Here is a 20136-nt window from a genome sequence, read left to right as displayed (position 1 = left end):
TAGGAGGCAAGCCGTTGGGATTTGCAGTAAATATATTACAGAACACAAGTGAATTGCCGATACTGCTTGTTTAGCAGTTTGCAAGGGCAATGGTAGTATGGATTTTTGAATTAGAAGGGAAGGACTGTTCTTTCTCTGTGCTGGAACATCTAGTTGATGGCTGAGGATAAAATTGATTTAGAGAACAAAATGCTGCTGCCTTTATTTGTGCCATTTTAAAGACTTCTATGGATTAGCAAGCAGAAACAAAAAGATAGCTTTCGGTTTTGGAGAAGGGGAGCAAGAATGGGTATGCTTGTTCAGCTGCATCTTGATTAGGTATTAAGGCTATGAGGAAACCTGCTTTTGTTAGGTTGAGAAAAGGAAAGGACATCTGAAACTGTGTGGGTTTTATGATCTGTGGAAATCTACCTATTTATGAAATTGTTTTAAAGTGTTATAAAACCCCTGAATTGCTGTGGTCTCTGCTTCATGGTATGAGCTCAGCTTTTTTAAATGTAGAAGTTTGAATTAAATCCCTGGGGGGAGGGCATGAAAAACCCACAATTTCTTGAGAAAAATAACTAATGGAAAGATCATTCTTTTGTGGTGTTGCCACAACAGTTTCCATTTACAACAAAGTTTTTTGTTTTGGTGAAAAAAAAACCAAAAAACCAAAAAAAACCCAAAAAACCCTGAAATGTTTATCATTTTTCTTCATGTGTGAGTTTGGGTGTAAGGTCATCCTGAATTTCTATTTTTGTAACTGGTTATAAGGCTTCCAGCTGTTACTTTGCAAACAGCTAGCTGTCTGTGGCCTCAAATGATGGACGTAAATTGCCAGTTAAGCGAACACAAAATCTTTAATTAACAAGACCTATGGGAATCTCTTAGGTTGTTTCTTTAAACTGAAATATAAACTGTAGAATCGCAGCACTAGAAAGGACCTATTGCTTCGCTGTGTCCTAGCTGGATCGACTGTACCAGTGTCATTCCTGATAGGGTGCTTGTCCTGTTAGCAAAGGCTGTGCAGCAGTGGTGACTCACGACCTCTCTAGGTACCAGACTGATTTTATGTTCTTGCTGTTGAAGTACTTCTTCAGTTACAAATTCAATCTTTACTGTTGCAGCTTCAGTTCTCTACTATGCATTTTCTTTGCTGTGGATAGGGAGAGCAAATCATTCCCCTGCCTTCCAGAACCATTTTGTATACTTGTACAGTCTAATGTTCATTCTCAGAATATTGTTGCCCAGCTGAAGTACAGTTCCCGAAATAAGTGCAGTACTCCAGGGGAGGAAATGCCATGCTGAGTAGCATAGAAGGTTTACTTAGCGTACGGCTTACTGTGGTGGCAGCCTTTTTTGCAACAGCATGCTATTGACTTACGTTCAACTTCTGATCCGCTGTGACCGAGAGATTCCTTCCTGGCCCATTATTTCCTTTTCCTTTATGTTCCTGTCTAGGCACGCTATGGTCCTTTATCCCTATTTATCCCTGTCCTTCTTTTGCCTTTGTAGTCCATTTTTCCATTCACTGCAAAGTGAGTTCTGAAGCTATTCTCCAGCATATTCTGTCTTTCTCAGCTTGAAGCTCTCTGCAAATTAAGGATTAGGGCAAATGAAGAGATCTTCATGCTTGTTAGTGGGAAATACTGAAAAATACTGGGCCTATCATGCATGCAGACCTTCTTAATTTGCAGAAGAGAAGGATGTATTCATACACAGTTTAATCATCAAGCAGTTTTGTACTTGTTCCCGTGAAGTTTTAGCTGGGTTGTGCTGTTTGTGTTGCTCCTAAGAGTGCTACAGATGTCAAATTCTTAGCAAGGATGTTAACATCATCTGCCTCTCTTAGTCATAATTACTTTACCTTTTTGGACATTGCATAATTCTGATGTTGTTTACTGCTGAAAAATACTTCTGAGTTGTGATGTATATCCCTGTTTCACCTACATGTTTATGGATAAGAGGCTTTCTAATGCCCCAGACTTAAGGAATAGTAATTAAGCTGGAGTGTCTTTGCTCCTTCATTTGCTGTTTTCCATCAGTTACGCACTGTCCTTTCATAGTTTCCTATCCACTTGACATTTGAAGGTTCTGGAAGGTGTCCACTAGCTGCTCAGTCTTCACTGATGTGCTCTTTTTATTTCATCAGGCCTAGTCGATTTCAAGACATTTTACTTTGAAGGCTCTGATCTGTTGCTTTCCTGTTTTTAGCTGCAGTGTTGACCTTACGTAACTAGTATTAATTATGTGGTTGGTAATGTTTCCTGTATAGTTAAGACAGGTGCAAGAAAGTATAGACTTTTTGGCCTTCTCTGTGTCCCTTGACCATATGTTTCTGTTTCTAACTGAGGGGATCGAACCTTTTTTTTTTTTTTGTTCTCCTCTGACTATTCCAACCTGTAGAGCACTAGCTTTACTTTAGCTCCCATTTAGTGGCACATAGGTACAAAAATACGTGCTTGTGCTGTATATGTTCATACTGCCTCGCCTGACCTAGTTTCCACTTCCTGTACGCTTTCCTGTTTGTATGAAGTCAGCTTAGAATTTGGGATTTAGTCTCTGGGTACAATTCCATCCCTCCCCTTTTTCCTCTGTCCCTTCTTCCATTCCCAGGTGTATTAACTGTCATCAGTGTCCTTAATACTGTTTTATGAAGAATATGTCAGCTCTCTGTAATGCCATTTTATCTTCCCCCCTCAGTAGCAGGCCCTATAAAGCTGACCTTGCCAGTTGGCATTTGCTTTCCTGAAGTCTTACGGTCTTTTTCATTCTTCCGTCCTGTCCCAATGATTTTAAATTCTACAGTGGTTGTCAGTCTCAATCAAATTAGTTTCTGTTTGGACAGTTTCAATCGGTTCTTCTCTATTAGAATGTAATCTAGATGATATATTTACTAGTTTTTTCTAGTATGTGAACAACAGAATATATGTAAAAAAAATAATAAAATGGAGAAGAAACTTAATGACATGTTCCCAAGATTTTGCTGAAAGATTTCCAAACCCTTTTCCCATGTAGTGAAAATCTTCATTATTTTCACCTTCCTTCCAGATCCTGTGTGGTGGATATTTCTGCTAGTTCCTAACAAAAGTGTTGTCAATCTTCTGAACTTGTTATTCATTAGTGAGTCACCTGATGGCACCTGAAGCACTGATATGAACATGTTTTTAAGGCCTTAAATTGTTTCTCTGACTTGACAGATCTTTTGAAACTGAGCTGTGAATATACTAAGTATTGTAAAATAATGAAATTACAGTTAAGATACAGAAGTGCATGTGACTTATTTGGTAAGTTTAATTTGGTAGTTATTTCTAAAGTCCTGGTGAATGTAGCGTATTGAATTTTTTCCCCATATTTCAGGCCTTTGTCTTGATGTATTTTGTATATAGTCAGATGGCATGCTTATTGTTCTAGTCAAGTCCAGATTCTACTGCTGTTATAATCTTACTTGAATGTTTATAAGGACTGAATCCTGACTGGGAGTTTTGTTATTGACTTACATACCATGAATGTGTATGCTTGGTTTGAGGAACTTTATGCTCTAATTTTTAGAAGCTGTGTGGTTCTAGGCACTTCTCCAGCTATGCAAGGGCTCTGACTTTCTACTGCCATCCCAATAAAGTGACTCAGTGTGGCAGGTGCTGCAAGGATGTATGCAGAAAGTTGGATGTGACTTGTGGGAGTGAGAGCAAAATAGGAAGTAGTTTTAAAATAATGTCCTAAACCGCATGAAAAGCCAGAAGGGCTCTTCTAGAGCACTGTACGAGCACATGAGGGTGCAGTTGCATGGGAAGAGGGGAGCTTTTCCGGTAGCTCGCTGTTCCCGCAAAAAACCTCTGCTCCCAGCTCAGTTCTCCTGGTACTTCGGACTGCCCTGCTACCTGATGGACGCCTTCTGTGAGCCTATTTAACTTGCTGATGTGGTGGTCTACTAAGCTGGCCCTTTCCCTCCTCCTATGGTAACGTTTTCTGCTTGACTAGTTAGTTGAGATGTTGGACAAGTCAAAATGTCTCCAGTGTGGTTTGAAGAAAGTGTGCATCTGCAAGCAAAGGTAGCAAGACCTTCTCTTCTGGATTGGAGTTAGCCTCTGACTTACTCATCATCTCATGGAATCTAAATAGAAGTGGGAACTGTGTGTGCTGGTAAACAGCTTGAAAGTAAAATAAAGCTGGGTGCTCACTTTGAGATTTAAATACTTCTCTGTGTATTGAAGGTTAGCTTAAGCGTGGAAACTAAGCTGTAGAACTAAAATTTGGATAAACACACGTTTTGTAGTTGTGAGTGGTTGAGCAAGATGGGCTAAAGTTGGATTAAAGGAGAACTGTGATAACTGTCCTATTCAGTAAAGTTTAAGAAGAGTCCTGACATAGTGAAGATATGTGAAAGGAGCACTTTAACATCCTGACAACAGCTTTTTTGTTGCCAGTTGGCTTGGGTTCAACAGGATTTACAGCTGCAAATGGGATGGGCAGTTGTGTACAGTGGTTCATTGAGAGCTACACTGTAGCCTCTCTCTATTATTACAGAAAGCACTGAAATTAGATGCCTGAAATATATCCAGTCACTTCACTTTACAGTCGAATGAAGTCCAAACCTGTAGTAGATGTTCGGCAAGTGTATCTGTTGACTTGTGCATCATATGTAGCTTATGTTTAAATTAACATGACCTTTCTGTAATTTAAACTGACATCTAAGAGAATTTAGATAAATGTAGTTTAGGTACTGAATTAAAAAAATACCAGTTTCACTTTGGAAACTATCTAGCCTTCTGTAGCTTTATCATTTTGAGGTTTTATTCTGTTAATATTTCTGTTACTTCTTCCTCTCCCCACTCCCACTTGCAATATGGTGATGTTTTGGTTTTTTTCATAGCTAAAGATTTTTCATGCCAGTCTTCTGGGGGTTTTAATATCATCATCTTGTGGGTGGCTGATCTTGCAATTAAAATGAGTAGTACAAATGTGGGGCAGAGGGAAAGCTGTATTTGTTAATGATCTGTCATGTTAAACTGACAGTTTACGCCCAAAATACAGAGATTGTTCCTGTCGCTGAAATGAGCGCTACCCATTGCTGCTTGTCAGATTGAATTTCAAGTATCTGTTGAGAATAAACCTTCCCGCCCCCTTCTATTGGTGAGAATATTAGTAATGACAGTGTTTATAATTTAAAATAGAGTTTGAAGGCCAACTTCCACAGTTTGTCGCAGGGTGGTTAATACGGTGGTAAAGGGGAGATGAATGTGGCTACTTGTGCGAGTCTATTTCTCAGGAGGCCTGTAAATTTGATTGGCTGCTGCAGTTCTAGCAGAATCATTCGATTTGAGAGCAATAGAAAGATAAGATATCCAATTACCCAAATGATTTGCAGGGTTAGCCAACGTTGTCATGGAGACGCGAGTTGGAACAAATTAAATTTTAAGCAATAAAATAATCTTAAAGCACGTCTGGGAACAAGAAAATTTGGCAGTGGCACTTACCTGAATTGAATCTTAGCTTGACACGCTGTTGTTTGACATTGATATACTATGGGGGCCTAAACTTTTAAATGGCATGTTGCCTTTATTTTTTTTTTTTTTTTTACTTTTGCAGCCATTGCCAAAACAGATTGTTGTGTATTAGTTTTAAATAAAAGGGCATTAATAATATATGCATATCTCAGTGCTCAACATGGATTCAATAACTCATGAACAGCAAAGTTCACAGAATGCTAGCCTTAATCATTTGAGGCTTTTGAATATTTAAGTTTTGAGATTTAATTATAACATCCCCTCACCCCCTGAATTTTTAGCAACAAATGTTTGGAAGTGCTTGAGTCTTTATGTAGTAAATTTCTAACAAAGCATGCAGAGAGCTAAGCACAGTGGAATGTTTCTTTTTTGTAATTGCTCTGTGAATATGTGTGCTTTTTGTTGCCTTTGAAGATCTCAGTCACAAAAAGAATAAAGACTACATCGTTTAAGTGTACTGCTTGTTTCAGTGATTCTGCTGAAAAAATGAAAAATACTAAATGGGTACTAAACTTTAGCTCAAGACTAAAATATACACATGCAGTTTCTTACCCAAGGACTTTTGAAATGTAGTATTTAACTGATTTCTGACTTGCAACAGGGATTTAAAAAATGGTCAAGCATGTCCAATAAAGAGGGCTTTTATCCACATGTCTGGTAGACAGATGGAGATGAAAATTGGTCTGAGGTCAAGCCATTTGCAGCATTCTCATAGCCTTCGATTTTCTTCTCATCCCCACCACAGATAATCTCAAATGATTCAGTAATGACCAAAAGTGCAACATTGACCTTTACTCCCTGGTGGATTACTGTGCTACATGCTGTAAATGGCAGGAAGTCCATTTTGTTCTTCCAGAAGGAGTTCAGTGTTGTACTTGGCTTTCTACGTGTTGAAAGTGTAAGTGGAGGCAGAGTACTTGACAATTACCTTCTAAAGCTTTTGTGAATGTGATTTGACAGTATATTCTTTTCTGTGCATTAAAGGCTGATTCTCTGATTCTTTTGCTTTAAAGGAACAGATTAGGACATGCTTTTTTTTGTATCATCAGAACTTTGGGTTTTCTTGTTCCTAAACTGTATTTTTCCCAACCTAATGACAAATGTGAGTCTCAAAATTGGGTTGAAATAACTAAAGTAAATAAAAATGTAATAAATAGAATACAGAAGCCTGTCCTTAAGAAGTGGTGATAGAGTGGTTTGAAATACTGATCTAACTTTGTGATATAGGAAGCACAGTTTGCAAGGAAGAATAACAAGCTTCTGACATACAATGGACATTTTTAGCTGAGTATTGTTTTGTAAAGGTAGGTCTGGACAGCTTTAAGGAGTCTGAGCACTAATAATAGAGCAGTTGTCACAATACAATGGATTGTTAAAAATAATGTGTTGTAAGATTTAATTTTTGCTTTAGATCACCACAGATGCTGTAGCTAAATTCACTACTGGAACATGTATGGTAGACACTGATCGGAGCAAAACCAAAATTATTATTGTTGAAACCTCTGAAGCTGAAAGGTGATTAACTAATTCTCCTCAGAGGAAGGTTGCATTCTTCACTCAGAAGTGAGAATGGTGGCTCCCGTAGGCTAGGGCTTCCAGCATTAGTGATAAAATGTATATGGGTGTTAGGTGTGGTGAGAAATACAGATAGAGTTTGGATACTTGTATTACACTTCCTTCTTTTCACTCCAGTGCAAAAATCTGTAGTTGTTTAAGAAATCATATTGATTTCAGTATGATATCTTACATAGTGCTTTAGAAAGTACAGGCTGTCAAAATGCAAAATGACCTGGAATAGACTACTGTAGAGGAAAACACTTCAACACTTTTTTTTAGCAATGCAGAAGGAAAAAAGTTACAATTGTATATACAATCTCTTAACGGATTAGTAAAATGACTTATTTAAATGAATATTATATTTAGTAACTAGTCTGGCTGCTTTGCTCTTTGTCATTATGTTAAGAATTCACTTTAGCAAGAGACAAACTTAAGTACAAACACTTGAGTTTGGCAATGGTTAGGTCAAAACATTTAAGTCCTTAATTAGATGGAACGGAGGCAAAAAAATTACGAGTGAAAAAAAATCCGTCGGCTCAACTTAATTTTACAAAATGCAGCTGAATTCCTTCATGTTAATTTTTAATGATACTTAAGAAAGGAGGGTAGCACTTCAGTCAGGGGTCTGATAAGCTTGTCATTTGCAAATAAATCAAAAGACAATCATTACAACAGCAAGAACCAGTGAATGATGTAGTTTTACCATTCTTTGATGGGCCCCACACTCAAGTCCTCTATTAAAAATGAATGTATTCAAGAGGCTCTGCATTAAGAACACAAACAATTAAGGGCACTTCAGATGCTTTGCTAAGAGCTGCCATAGAGCTAGGAGGGCTTTCATGAGAGATGCAGGCTTCTACAGTCTGCTTTACCAAGGAGCCAAAGAACGTGGGCAATTAGTCATGTTTGTCTATGCTCGAGCAGCTTTCTGCAAAATTTTCTTTGTTTACTCATTCTTCTGACTGCCCTACATGTCTCAAGATCAAGAGTTAGATAATAGTTTTGTTACATTGGGAGGCCTCTGGAAGTAACTGATAAGTACATTTCTTTTAAGACTTTCAAATGCATGAGCCCTAAATCTGGAATATATAGCTTACTCTAATGCCACCATTTACTGATGTCTAGTCTTGATTAAAGAGGCTCTCCTAGACTCCATCAAAAAAGGTTTTTGCTTTCAAGAGTGAATATATATACAGACACACACAAACACACGTGCATATGTACTCAAAGATATTTCACCTTGAAAGGTGAATGTACATTGCCTTTTGAACAGCTAGATTTATATTTAAAGTAATGAAAGTTCCTTTTTCTCAATTCTGAAAACAACCTCTTGCAACTCCTGATGGGCAAGATTAGGTCAGTTGTGCATTAAAACCTAACTTTCACAGCTCACTAGAGAATAAGAATATTTAACATGTTTGTGAATAAGAATAGCTTTTACTGAACATTTCAGAGCAGGAAACAGGAGATGTATGAGATCTCATAGTGGATAAATAATTTTAAGTACTTTATTTAATTTTGTGTGGGAAATAGTGCGAGTAGGCAAACTGTCTCTTAAAAGTAAGCAGACTTTTGTTATGAAGTATGGAATAGCCTTTCCAGTTTCCTTTCAGTGTAAATGTCTCTTAACTGGCACTTGTAATAGCAGCAATAAATCTCAAAATAAACTTCTTTATAGAATCATAGAATCGTTAAGGTTGGAAAAGACCCTTAAGATCATCGAGTCCAACCGTTAACCTATCACAGCATGTACTTTTAATTTTACCTAGCACTGTGGATGAATATTAAGGATGCTGTTCATATATGATCATCAGTGATGCTCTGCTTTGGTAAAGACAAACTCAGAGGGATAGATTTTTTTTCAGTTGTGATACTAAGTCAGGTATGATAGTACCGAGACAATAATTTTAAAGTAAGATTGACTGGAAAAGGGGGAAAGTTGATTATGCCCCCTTTCTTTAAAAAAGTAATAAAAATTTTTAAAAAATCTAATTGACCTGCATTGGGGCTGGTAATTACCTCATGGTGTTGTATTCTTTTGTCTTACGGTGTGCTGTCCTGTATGCTGTGTTATTACAGCGAAGCTCAGATATCTGGGACCTGTGCAGGAAAACCCAATAACATGAACAACTTGCATGTTTTAGAGACTACTGAAAATAGATTTATTTTTTTTTCTTATAGTTACAATAAGCCTACTTATCTCAGTATTACAGAATAGGGAGACTTTTGTGTAGGCAACACAGGCCAAAGAACTTTTCAGTAGAAACTGAATGGTTTTCTTATTTTACTTTTTTCTTTCCCCTGTTATCACCTGCTATGATTCATCCTGGCTTCTGTGCTGAAAACAAAAGTAATCCCATTGGTCTAGAGCAATGGATTTCTTGGACCCCTAAACATCCTAGCTAAACATCAGCCAACCACATTGCTATGTAACAGACTTTCTTTCCATAGCTGACAGACCTCGCTTTCTGGAGAGACATACCGGGTATGTGGAAAAATGCCCTTTAGTACATAGATTCTCACAATTGTGTGGGTTTTTTTCCTTGTTAACAGACACTGAAAGTACCAACAGATTTGGTAATAGTTAAGTCTGATAACTGATAGTAGCTAAGCTGGTAACTTCCTTGTATTGCCTTTGCTGGTAAGTATGTAGTACCAGTACTAAAGGCCTTGCACAGAATGATGGATATCTTATGGTCATGGCCCAAACAAAACAGAAACAGACCTCTGTGGTACTGTGTGAAATGGCAGCTGTTTCTATTGAGAATAGAGATCTGTTCCCCATGTTGCAGGGAGAGAAAGGTTTGCTGTAAAGCGACTGTCACTTCATTGCCCTTATTTAAGGGGTACCTTTCTGTCCTAGGAAGAAACCATCCTAGAACTGCTTCAGAGACTCCTCTCTCTGCAAAACTTTAGAGTAGATGTGTCAAATGCCAGAGTTTGGTCAGATGGAGTACTTCAAGCTTACAGACGTGGTGTTTTACAAGTCTCAGTGCTATCAAGGATTTTCCCTGCCTCTGTCAGAGGTGGGGAAAGAGGTGTTAAAAGTTGTTGCTAGTTGTATTTAAATCCCAAATCACCTGTCTACTGAGACATAAAAGCAGAGGGTGGCTTTTGTATCCTCATTACTGCTTGACTGATGTATGCAGAGCACATAGCAGTGTCTTCCTAAAAAGATCAGGGTGATGGGGAGGCTCAGGGAAAGGCTCAGCAGATGAGTTAGTAATGTTTTCATCTGACTTCTTTGAAAGAGTTTATCTTTGCTCAGGTTTATGCATGTCATTTCATGGAAGGCGTAATGATTCTCAGCAGGGATCTCTTGCTTCTTGTGTCTTAAAACAGAACAAAACTCCCAAGAAATATCTATATGGATTAATGATGCTACAGAGGCCAACAAGAGCTGTTCAGAGTGTCTTGTATGTAGGCTGTGTTCACATCTGGACGCTAATTATGGTTTTGTGCAGCTATGTTACAGTGACTGTAGGAGATGTTTTTTAAGAAAAACTGTAGGAGTTTTGCAAGTACCTTGAGGGTTAGTTATAATGGTTGTTCTGAATGGTGGGCAGATGTATAGGTCTGAAAAGCTGTAAGCACAGGTAAAACTGTAATGAGAGAAAAAGATCCTTGTACCCCACCAGAAATCCTGTGTTCAAGTTGACATGCCAAAAGTGGGAGATACGAGAGTGGGAGATACATAAAGCTGTCAAAGTGGGACTCAAACAATTCATTCTGCTGTCTTCTCTGCGGCTTTCAGTGAAGGATTGTTCTGTTCTCTGCTGATTCCTAGCCTTATTGTTCTGTTACTTACAGTTTCACTAATTTGCTGTTATTGACTATCACATTTTCTGATCTGATTCTTGTCTGCATTATTTTAATTCTTTCTCAGTATGGATGTTTTACAAGTCTGTACCTTTTGTCTCCATTCTGTCTCACTTCTGTTTTGGTATTTCTTCTGTACTCCTGATGGTGTGTTTCTGTCAGCAAAACTAATTTTACCTTCTAATAGGCAGATAAAATTGATCATGAAAGAAACATTTTTCTTCCATGCCTGTCACCTTCATGTTATGCTGCTTGATAATTTGAGTAATAGTAAACCTACCTTTTAAAAGGCTTTATCTTGGACTTAATGGATTTCAAAAATGCTTTACTTGTTAATGAGCTATGTACAAGGACCAGATTTGTGCCTAAATGTGTATACAGATTAAGTTCTCTAGACATGGCAGATGTCCTAGAGTAGCTAACTAAATATCTGTCCTCATCGGGGCTTATATATTAACTATTTATATTTGCAGTAGTATGAAGATGTGGATTTTTTTATTATTTTCTTCACTGTGTGAACTTAATATAATCCTGTACACTAGTTAATACATGGCAACAAACCTAAACCGCAGTTTTAATCAAAATACTTTTCCTCTATAGACAGAAATCGCCAAGAGATTGAATACAATTTGTGCACAAGTCATCCCATTTTTGTCTCAGGAAGTAAGTAAAACTGTTCAGCTGTTAAAGTGCAATTATGTTGCTTTTCTGTTTGCAAATTAGCTAGTTTTAAGATGTTAATTTTATCACAATACACAAGTGTAAGGAACATCTGTTACAGCTGAAGTGTGCAAACCCCCTGCTAATTTGGTCTAACAAATCTGAGTTCAAACTAGTGACAATGGCTCAGCCTCATTCATTGCCTGAGGAGAGTGGGAGTCTGTAAAATATTACCAATGCAACAAAATTATTTCATTTCTAATCATGGTGATTGCTTATTTGATATTCAGTTGTCAAATGTGCATCTAGTGAAATATGCATGCTTATCTTGTCTACATAATTTGTATCAAATTTTAGTGTAAAAGGTGAGTAGTTAGCTCAGGTACAAAATACTGTTTAAGGTTACAAACCTGCATCTGGTCTGAATGACTGTGATTGTAGCATATTGTGGGCAGCTGCTGTTACATTTTGAAGCCTGTTGTTTTGGATATGCTGCTTCAAACTCTACAGTTTACTAGGAGTATTTGTAATTCTTGTTGAGTTCAGTGAATCACTCCTTTTCCCTGTTTGAAATTTCAGTATGTTTTGCTGTGTGGGCACAGTATATAAAGGTTAAAATTGATGCTAGTGTGAAGTTGACATTATTGTCCTGTCAACTCAATTAGAAACTGATTATTTATTTGCCAGAAAATTAATATTGAAGTGGCATGGGGGACGAGGTGAGCTGGCGGCCTTCAAGGCTCTTGTTTGCTTTTGGACAGGTGAGAAATAGGGCACAGTTACCTTTTACCTTCATAAGATGTCTTGCAATAGGTAGCCTGGGCTTCTGCAGACAAACCGGTTATTTAGGTGTTTGTGATCTTGGTTTGATTTGGTGTGGTCAATACCTTAACACAAATTCCTCCCTGTACCCTTTCTTCTTTTAATAGCATCAGCAGCAAGTGGCCCAAGCTGTAGAACGTGCCAAACAAGTGACCATGGCTGAACTGAATGCCATCATCGGGGTACGTGGCCTTCCAGGTCTACCTCCTACAGTGTGTATAACTTGCTTTCATATCTTACTGCTTTGCTATTTTTAAAATAAGCTTAATGTTTTAATATCTAAGACTGTTTTGATTCTCAGTGTTGCTGAAGTGTTTGCCTTGCTTCACACAGATTTTTAGCAGGTATAAAGTTAATAGTTTACTTTGTCAGAACATCATTTTGTGCAGCAACGCTGTGCGTAACAAAACTTTTCCTTCAAGAAATATAATGATTAGGAGAGTTGCTTATTTATTTGTAGGTATTGTATGTCAGTTGATCTAGTTACCTTTGCCTCATGCTTTTTGTGACACTTGAGTTCTTGGAGCCTGTACAACTATTCATTCTTCTCTTTCTCTTTCTTGTGAATCCTTCATGAATTTTAAATTAGCAAGCTACTGAAAAGAAACTTCACTCGCTTTTGAAGTAGTATTAATTGTCTGACACAGTGTTCTAATAGCCTTTCACCAAGTATGTGCTTCTAAATATGCTGAAATAAGTTAATACTATTTGCTTGTGACTGGTTGTCAATCACAAGTCATTTGCTTTGTATTAATGAACTTTCTGAACCATACATTCCTTCCACTGCATGAGTTCATTTCCCCTGCTACTAAGTCTAGAATATTTCTCATGTTTTCTGCCCTTCCAGACTAAGTGAAAGAAGTAGCTGAAACAAGAACCCGTCCTTTCTGATTTTATTCATATGTGAGCGCCTTGAGCGGATTCAAATTACTCATTTATCAATTTATGTTAATTGCTTGTGAGAAGATGCCCTGCTGGTCTTTATAGTTCCCTCAGACACTTTGTAATGATAATTAGACATGCTGCTGTACGGATTAACAGTGCCATAGTCCAATGACGTCTACAGACAATGGAACCAGTTAATCCATCTGTGCTTAAAATTACATCCCAACTGGAGATGGAAAAAAAAAATAGGAGTGAGGGAGGATTAAAAGAATGAGCCTCAGCTTGAAAACTCTCCTTTCATCAGTTTCTCAATTGCAGATCTGCAGTCGGTTTGCCTGTGGTAAGCTATTGGCAGTCAATTAGGTGAAATAAACTGGGAGGATGACCTTCATTTCCTTTTAATAGCTTTTCCTCCCTGAAATGGGGAGCTTCGGTGGATTTTCAGCTTAAATTTTATTCAAGCTGCTTTATTACACTTGACAGATTAGCTTTGCGTAAACATACCCCCCCTTCAAATCTGTGCTGTTTTTTCCCTTCGTATCAATTTTTGACTGTTACTTAGTTGATTTGCTAATCACATCTTAGAAACCCACACAATTACATCTGTATTTGTCACAATCTCCTCTATGCTTTGCTTGTGTAGTGAATTACTTTATGAATACCTGATTTGATCTTTGAAATACAGCACATGTACATTTGTGGTATTTGATTAGCAAAGATTAGAGAACTGTACTTTCTTGCATTTTTTTCAAAATGAATTACTTCTTTAGGATGCAAATGGAATAGAAAACCCTTTTTAATGAACTAGTTTTAAAGAATATTTTATGCAGTAAATGGAAGTATGTATTAAAATATATTTAAAAACTTTCTTGCTGGACTTAGGGTAGTGCTACTTAGCCAAACCAAATTTTGTTATCTCAAGCATGTCATCTACCTCTTTTTAAAGTCTATGCAATATAGTCTTTTAAAAGCAATAGGATCTACAAGTGTCACATGCAATTAAGAACTTTTTTTGGGGGGAGAGGGAAAGCTCTTTGGAAGCAAGAATAGAATCCTCCAACTTCTTTGGTTTTAAATTATCTAAGATTCACCAGAAGAGATGCTTTGCTGTGTCTTCTGCGAGACTTTTGAATGATGCCATACAAATCCAAAACTGTGAATGAAGAAATGCACACGTTGTGCACAAAATTTCTTTGACCATGTAGATGCATGCATATACATAATGTTAAAATTAGATGTATGTCACAGTGGTCTCTTACAGTCTTACATGATCAATAATTATGTTGTGCTGCACAATAAGTTTCATGCTCTGACATATACTTGATTTTGTTTGAAAGGGATGGTGTGCATCCTGGAAAATCTGAATAGCATAAAATTGGGTTGACAATTCAGTGGACCTTTGCTCCCCCTCACTGAGCACGCAGCGTGTCAAGCCCTCTCCCCAGAGGGGAGGACACATCAGAAGCCTGTCTATTCCTACAAGCAGCAGCTGCACCGAGAGTAAGCACGGCCCAGTTTGATAGCAGCTGTCAGTATTGTTCAGGGAGCCGACTTAGTATAAAGAACAATGGAAGGGCCATGCTGTTAAAGTGCAGTGTCTTTCAAGATAAGAAAAGAAATAGTAATTTAACGGTTTAGACACCTATTATGAGCATGAAAGATCATGAAACTTCTCAGAATGCAAAGAGGCTGGAGCAATCTGTAACAGTAGAAGATGTGATCAAGTAGGCTGTGGCGTCATACTGTGGAGGATACTTATGTACAATAAATTTTGAGGACAGGAGGAAAGTTTACTTTTCCTAGCTGATGTTCACTTTTCTCTTGATTAGATAAAATCTGCATTTTTGTTGGGGTTTGACATTTTTCCCTCCCTTCCTTTCCCTCTTTATGGGCCATTGTTTCCTGACAGTAGATGATTTAGGAGTTTCCCATTTGGCTTGCCTGAGTTAGAGCAATTCCTGTTGCTGCTGGGCCATATGTCAATTCTGGAAGGGAACAAAGCCTTTAATTAGTGGGAACAACTCTTTGAAATACAAGATGATTTTGAACTATATTTTACACTTTTTTTTTTTATTACCAGTTGAAAAGGTGGAAGCCTATTAGAGAACAGACTGTGAGGATAGGGACTTACAGTCTCATGGGACTGAGATTTTTCAGAGAATTTACCTACAAAGTCAAAAGCCAGGTGTATATTAAGCACTTACAAAAGAGCATGAATAAATTGACACATTTAAAAAAAAACCCACAGTAATATAGTTGGACTCAGTGAGCTTGTAAGCAGTGCTAATCCTCTGTGTTGATTAAAAATTCTTAACTTCAGGAAAGAACTGTGGATGATATTTAGTTATTAACAGTCATACCTCTGGCCTTATAATTTTCTTGCATGTTTTTGAAGGCTTTAACTTCCAGCCATGGAGTAGCAGTGTGGCTAAACAATCTGCTTGCTATTTTTTTTAATAAGGCACCAGTTAATATTTGTTATATTAAACTTGAATGACGTAGCGATTTTGCTAGATAAATAATAAAACAGAAACCTTTGACTTAAGATAAGTGCACCTGTTAACTCTTTGGCACTGCTGCAGCTGCAGGCAGTGTCCACATTTGACGTTAAGGAAGAATCCAGATCATGGTATGAAAGAATTGGATAGATTATCGTGGTTTACCTTGAAGGTGGTTTGTTTTTTTTTTTGAGAGAGATATGATCTGGCTGGAAAATCAAAGGTACTCAAATTCATGCTAGGAAGTATAAGGGACAGTTAAATTGGTCTATCTAGATGCAAATAATGCAAAGTTTGTTAGATTTACTTTCAAATTAATAAACTAGGTAGTTTTATGAGTAGCATATGCAAATATCTGAATGGGAAATGTAAGCAACAAACTGGAATCTTTTTTAGCATTGCGTTTTAGATGCACGATTTCAGTGTACCACTGAGTAGCCAGGTATGTCTTATTTTGCCTTTTGAGGTGGGTTGCTAATGGTTCTGTGAAATATGTATCTTTTGGATTGACAGTACTCTTGAGACAGATTGAGTTGTAGGCCTCCGAGAGGGCTCTCCACTGTTGCATGAGGTGATTGGCTAAAGGATTAGCAAGATGTGGGATTATTTTTTCTCTCTTGGCTGTGGTTGCCAGCTATCTCTGGGATTGTACTGTGTGAAGCTTAAGAGGATGAGGTTAACCTCTTGAGGGTTTATTCTTATGAGTGTGTAGTTAATCCTTAGAAAGCCTATAAATAACTAGGCTGTATGTTTCATTATAAAATAGAAATACAGACTAGAGCAGAAATGAATGCAGAACATAGTGCAAGGGAAGAGCTAAGCAGCTGTAGCATTACTTTAGATCCTCTTCAGCCATGATCTGCATTATGTGCTGAGGGAGGGGAAATTGCCTAGTTCTTTTAAATTAAATAAAATGAGATCTAGTGAGCACAAGACACTGTCTTCACTTTTAACATAAACTAGCTAGCCCCAAGTCTAAATTACTAAACTCTGGCAATAGATATTCTATTGTGTGGCAACATCCTGGGTTATTCTTCATATTTTGCTTTTTTAAAATACGTAGAAACCTTAATTACATGCTAGGATTCGGTCATGGTAGGTGCTTTTGGAATACAAAGGCTCCAGACTTGTAAACTAAGTTTAAGATAGGTAGCAAAGGAAGAACGTATTTGTCAGCATGTCAATTGGTATTCTCAAAATGCCAGTCCTGAAACAATGGTCAGATTTTTATTATTAGTGCCACTAAGTTTTGAGGAAAAATAAGAAAGCATTATTGATGTGTATTGGTAGTTTGTCCTACTCAAAACAGAAACCCTGGGAGAAAGTGCATAAAATGTGAATGAATAGATAGTGTTAACCAAACTTGGTTTCCACTTGACACATACCCTTGCCACCCCTCCCCACCCTCCCCATACACTCTGGACTGATGGGGAAATGGAGGACCTTGGAGCAGCAATACAGAGGAGGGTAGTGTCTAAATGAGACAGTAATTTCCTGGAGAAGAAGATATTCTCGATCATTCTGAAGAGGGGAAAATTGGATCCACAAGTCAAATGTAATTGAGTTGCAGGGCAGACCTCCCTTACTTTGCAAGGTTTCATGGTGGGTGGTTAGAAAAAGCTACATCTTGGATCTTAGAATCATAGAATCGTCAAGGTTGGAAAAGATCCTTAAGATCATCGAGTCCAACCGTTAACACTGCCAAGTCCACCTATACCATGTCCTCGAGCACCACATCTATGCATTCTTTAAATACCTCCAGGGATGGAGACTCAACCACTCCCCTGAGCAGCCTGTTCCAATGCTTGACCACCCTTTCAGTGAAGAAGTTTTTCCTAATCTTGTCCAAAAAGAAAAACAAAAGATCTTTAGGTGTGTCTCTCATCTATATCTAATATCTAAGCTGTAAGTCAAAGGTGAGATGAAATATATGGTTACAAATTTGTAGAGCTAAACAGCTTTCAAGAAAGGAGTGAAAGGGAGATGGTTGGAAAAAAATGTGGTTAGCTAGAGCTCAAACCTGAAGATATGCAGCTGCAACTGTGAATGCAGAGAGAAGGTAGATTCTGATGAGATGAGCATGTGAGGTACCAACAGTGAGTCAGTACCACTTGCTAGATTCCTTTCTACTGAGCAGATGTTGGGGATATGGGAGGTACATGTTTGAATGGTGTAGAGCTGTAAGTTGGTCTGTTTTGCATCAAGAGAGGGGTGCAGGGGGGACTGGTAAGATTAGAAAAACCTGCGTATGTGGCAATAATAAACAGAAGACCAGAAAAGTCAATGGAGAATGTGGTTTTGGGAAAGGTTAGGTAGATAGAAGCAGAGGAGATTGATATGCTAGAAGAGATGATTCCTTCTTTTTGTGAACTTGGCTCCAAATGATTCTGTTAAACAGACTGATTTGGAAGGAATAGTTTTGGTGGAATGGAAGGGACTAAAGTTGGGTCAAAACACTGGAATAGTACAGTTCCAGGCAAGGATTTACAGAAAGTGTGTGCAATGAGCTTTAACAAAGACAATATGGAAGTGTTGACAGAAAGACAAAATAGGGGTTAGGGATCGGTTTGCTTTTGAAGGTGGTTGAGGCAGAAGAGCATCTATAAAAGTCATTGGCACAGAAGGGTAGCTTATTTAATCCCAGAGGAAAGGATTACTTCCTCTAGAGAGTGATTCAAAGCGCCTGTCTTGATTAAAGCATATGCAGGCAGAATAGCTTTCCATGTTTGAAGATAGTATTTGTGAATATTACCCACTTTTCCCCTAAGTTATCAAGGAAGTAAAAGGAGACAAACTGAAGAGGTGAGCACACCTTTTGCTTACAAATGTCTGCTTTGCATTCATACTTGAAGTGAGACAAGTGGGGGAACTGGAGTAGGTGAAGAGTCAGTAGGCTGAGATAAAAATGTAATGTGACCTTCAGTGCTTCTCTTGGAAGAAGTCTGAGATCTGGTAGGTTTGGAGGAGGAAGGAGTTGGATGGGAAGAATGAATTGGTTGGCGCAGAGAAAAGATAACTCAGCTGGAATTGCATGTGGTGATACCAAATGCAAAGAAGTTAGCTGAGTAAAGATGAAGCAAAGGGTGGTCATGGAGTTGTCCTGCAACATGAGTGGGAATAGAGAAAGGTGTTGGGAGTTTACATGTTGAATGGTGTAGGGCTGTAAGTTGGACTACTTTGTGGTAGGAGAGGTGCAAAGAATGAAGCATACAGATCTGAAAGGAACTAAGGTCTGCTTTTGAGAAGCAAACACTGATACGCTGATGTGAACGAACTGTCAGTGTGCCGATGGGAGTGGTGTGGACTGCACAGGCAAAATATGCCTGTAACTGGGTGACTGTGACAAAGATAGAGTCAGTGGGAGTAGGAAAGTGCAGGGGGGCTGGAGGGAGGAAGATACAGGGGGACTCAAGTACTGTAAATATGAAACATTGGAAACGTGCAAGAAAACAGCAACCCACTATGCTTTTCATGGGGAAGAGCAAGGCAAACTGTCGAGATAGGGGGTTGTGGGCGAGGACTGGAAGAGGAGGGAGAGAAGCTTGCTTTCCTTGTTCTTGCACAGAGCGAGACTAGTATAGGCATTTATGATAACTTCAGGAAATATTAAAGGCAGGGCAAAGACACAGTTTGCACAGCAGTTTGCTGTAACTCTTCAACGTGCTGAAGAGTTTGTATCAACTGCAGGATTCCTGGTATTTGGCAACTGCGTTATTTTTTATTTTTTCAGAGTGGTTAACTGAACTACCAAGGTTGCTCTCTTGTATAACAATTTCCTGAGAATGTCCAGTACTGTTTTTAAAGGTGCTGGCTAACTGTTGCTCTTTAAATTGAATACTTATAAGCAGTAGTATTGAGGTAGTAAAAACAAGGATTAGCAAAAGTGGATTGCTCAAATGCGTGTTCAGAAGTGATTGTCATTTGGTAGTGGAAGTCATTATAAGATCGTACAGGAAGTTTCCAAGAATCTGGTCTGTGGCTTGGAACCGTAAATAAAAATCAATGTAATGCTTTTCTCATGACTGTCATATTTTTCATTCTTTGATATCTCTGAAATGTTTTTGTCGTTAGTAGTAGCTGAGACAAAAGGGTGATGAGCATAATTTAAAATACTATATTTAACTTCTGGATTTACCAAATTTACCAAAAAGCCTTTCTACTTCATCATTACTATCTTCATGTTCAGCAAGATTTAAATTTCTGGAGACTAAAAGAGCATGGAAGGAAAAGAAATACTTTTTAAGATAATCATACATCAATAATAACCCCCCCCAGAGTAATATCTTTAAGTCATTTCCAAATTGGTGCATGCTTAAACTGGTTGGTTTTGGCTGCTGTAGCAGCAGGAGCATGCTTTTGAAGTGTCGTTGGATGGTAGCAGTATACTAACAGTAGCTAAAAAGGCA

General features: G+C 38.1%; 1 protein-coding gene across 2 annotated transcripts in view; it reads left to right on the top strand.

Moving 5' to 3' along the window:
• LOC309602341 (transducin-like enhancer protein 1) overlaps nucleotides 1–20136 on the top strand; it is a 74777-nt gene that overhangs the window by 10447 nt on the left and 44194 nt on the right. For both annotated transcript variants that reach the window (XM_082335843.1, XM_082335842.1), the window contains exons 5-6: nucleotides 11466–11528; nucleotides 12455–12529. In XM_082335843.1, the coding sequence (XP_082191969.1) occupies nucleotides 11466–11528; nucleotides 12455–12529 (138 nt within the window). The remainder of the gene's footprint in view (nucleotides 1–11465; nucleotides 11529–12454; nucleotides 12530–20136) is intronic.

Source organism: Platalea leucorodia, assembly GCF_965183815.1.
Source record: "Platalea leucorodia genome assembly, chromosome: Z".
In the NCBI taxonomy this organism is placed as follows: Eukaryota; Metazoa; Chordata; class Aves; order Pelecaniformes; family Threskiornithidae; genus Platalea; species Platalea leucorodia.
The sequence above is the reverse complement of the archived record's forward strand: the minus strand, read 5'-3'. Positions and strand labels throughout refer to the sequence as shown.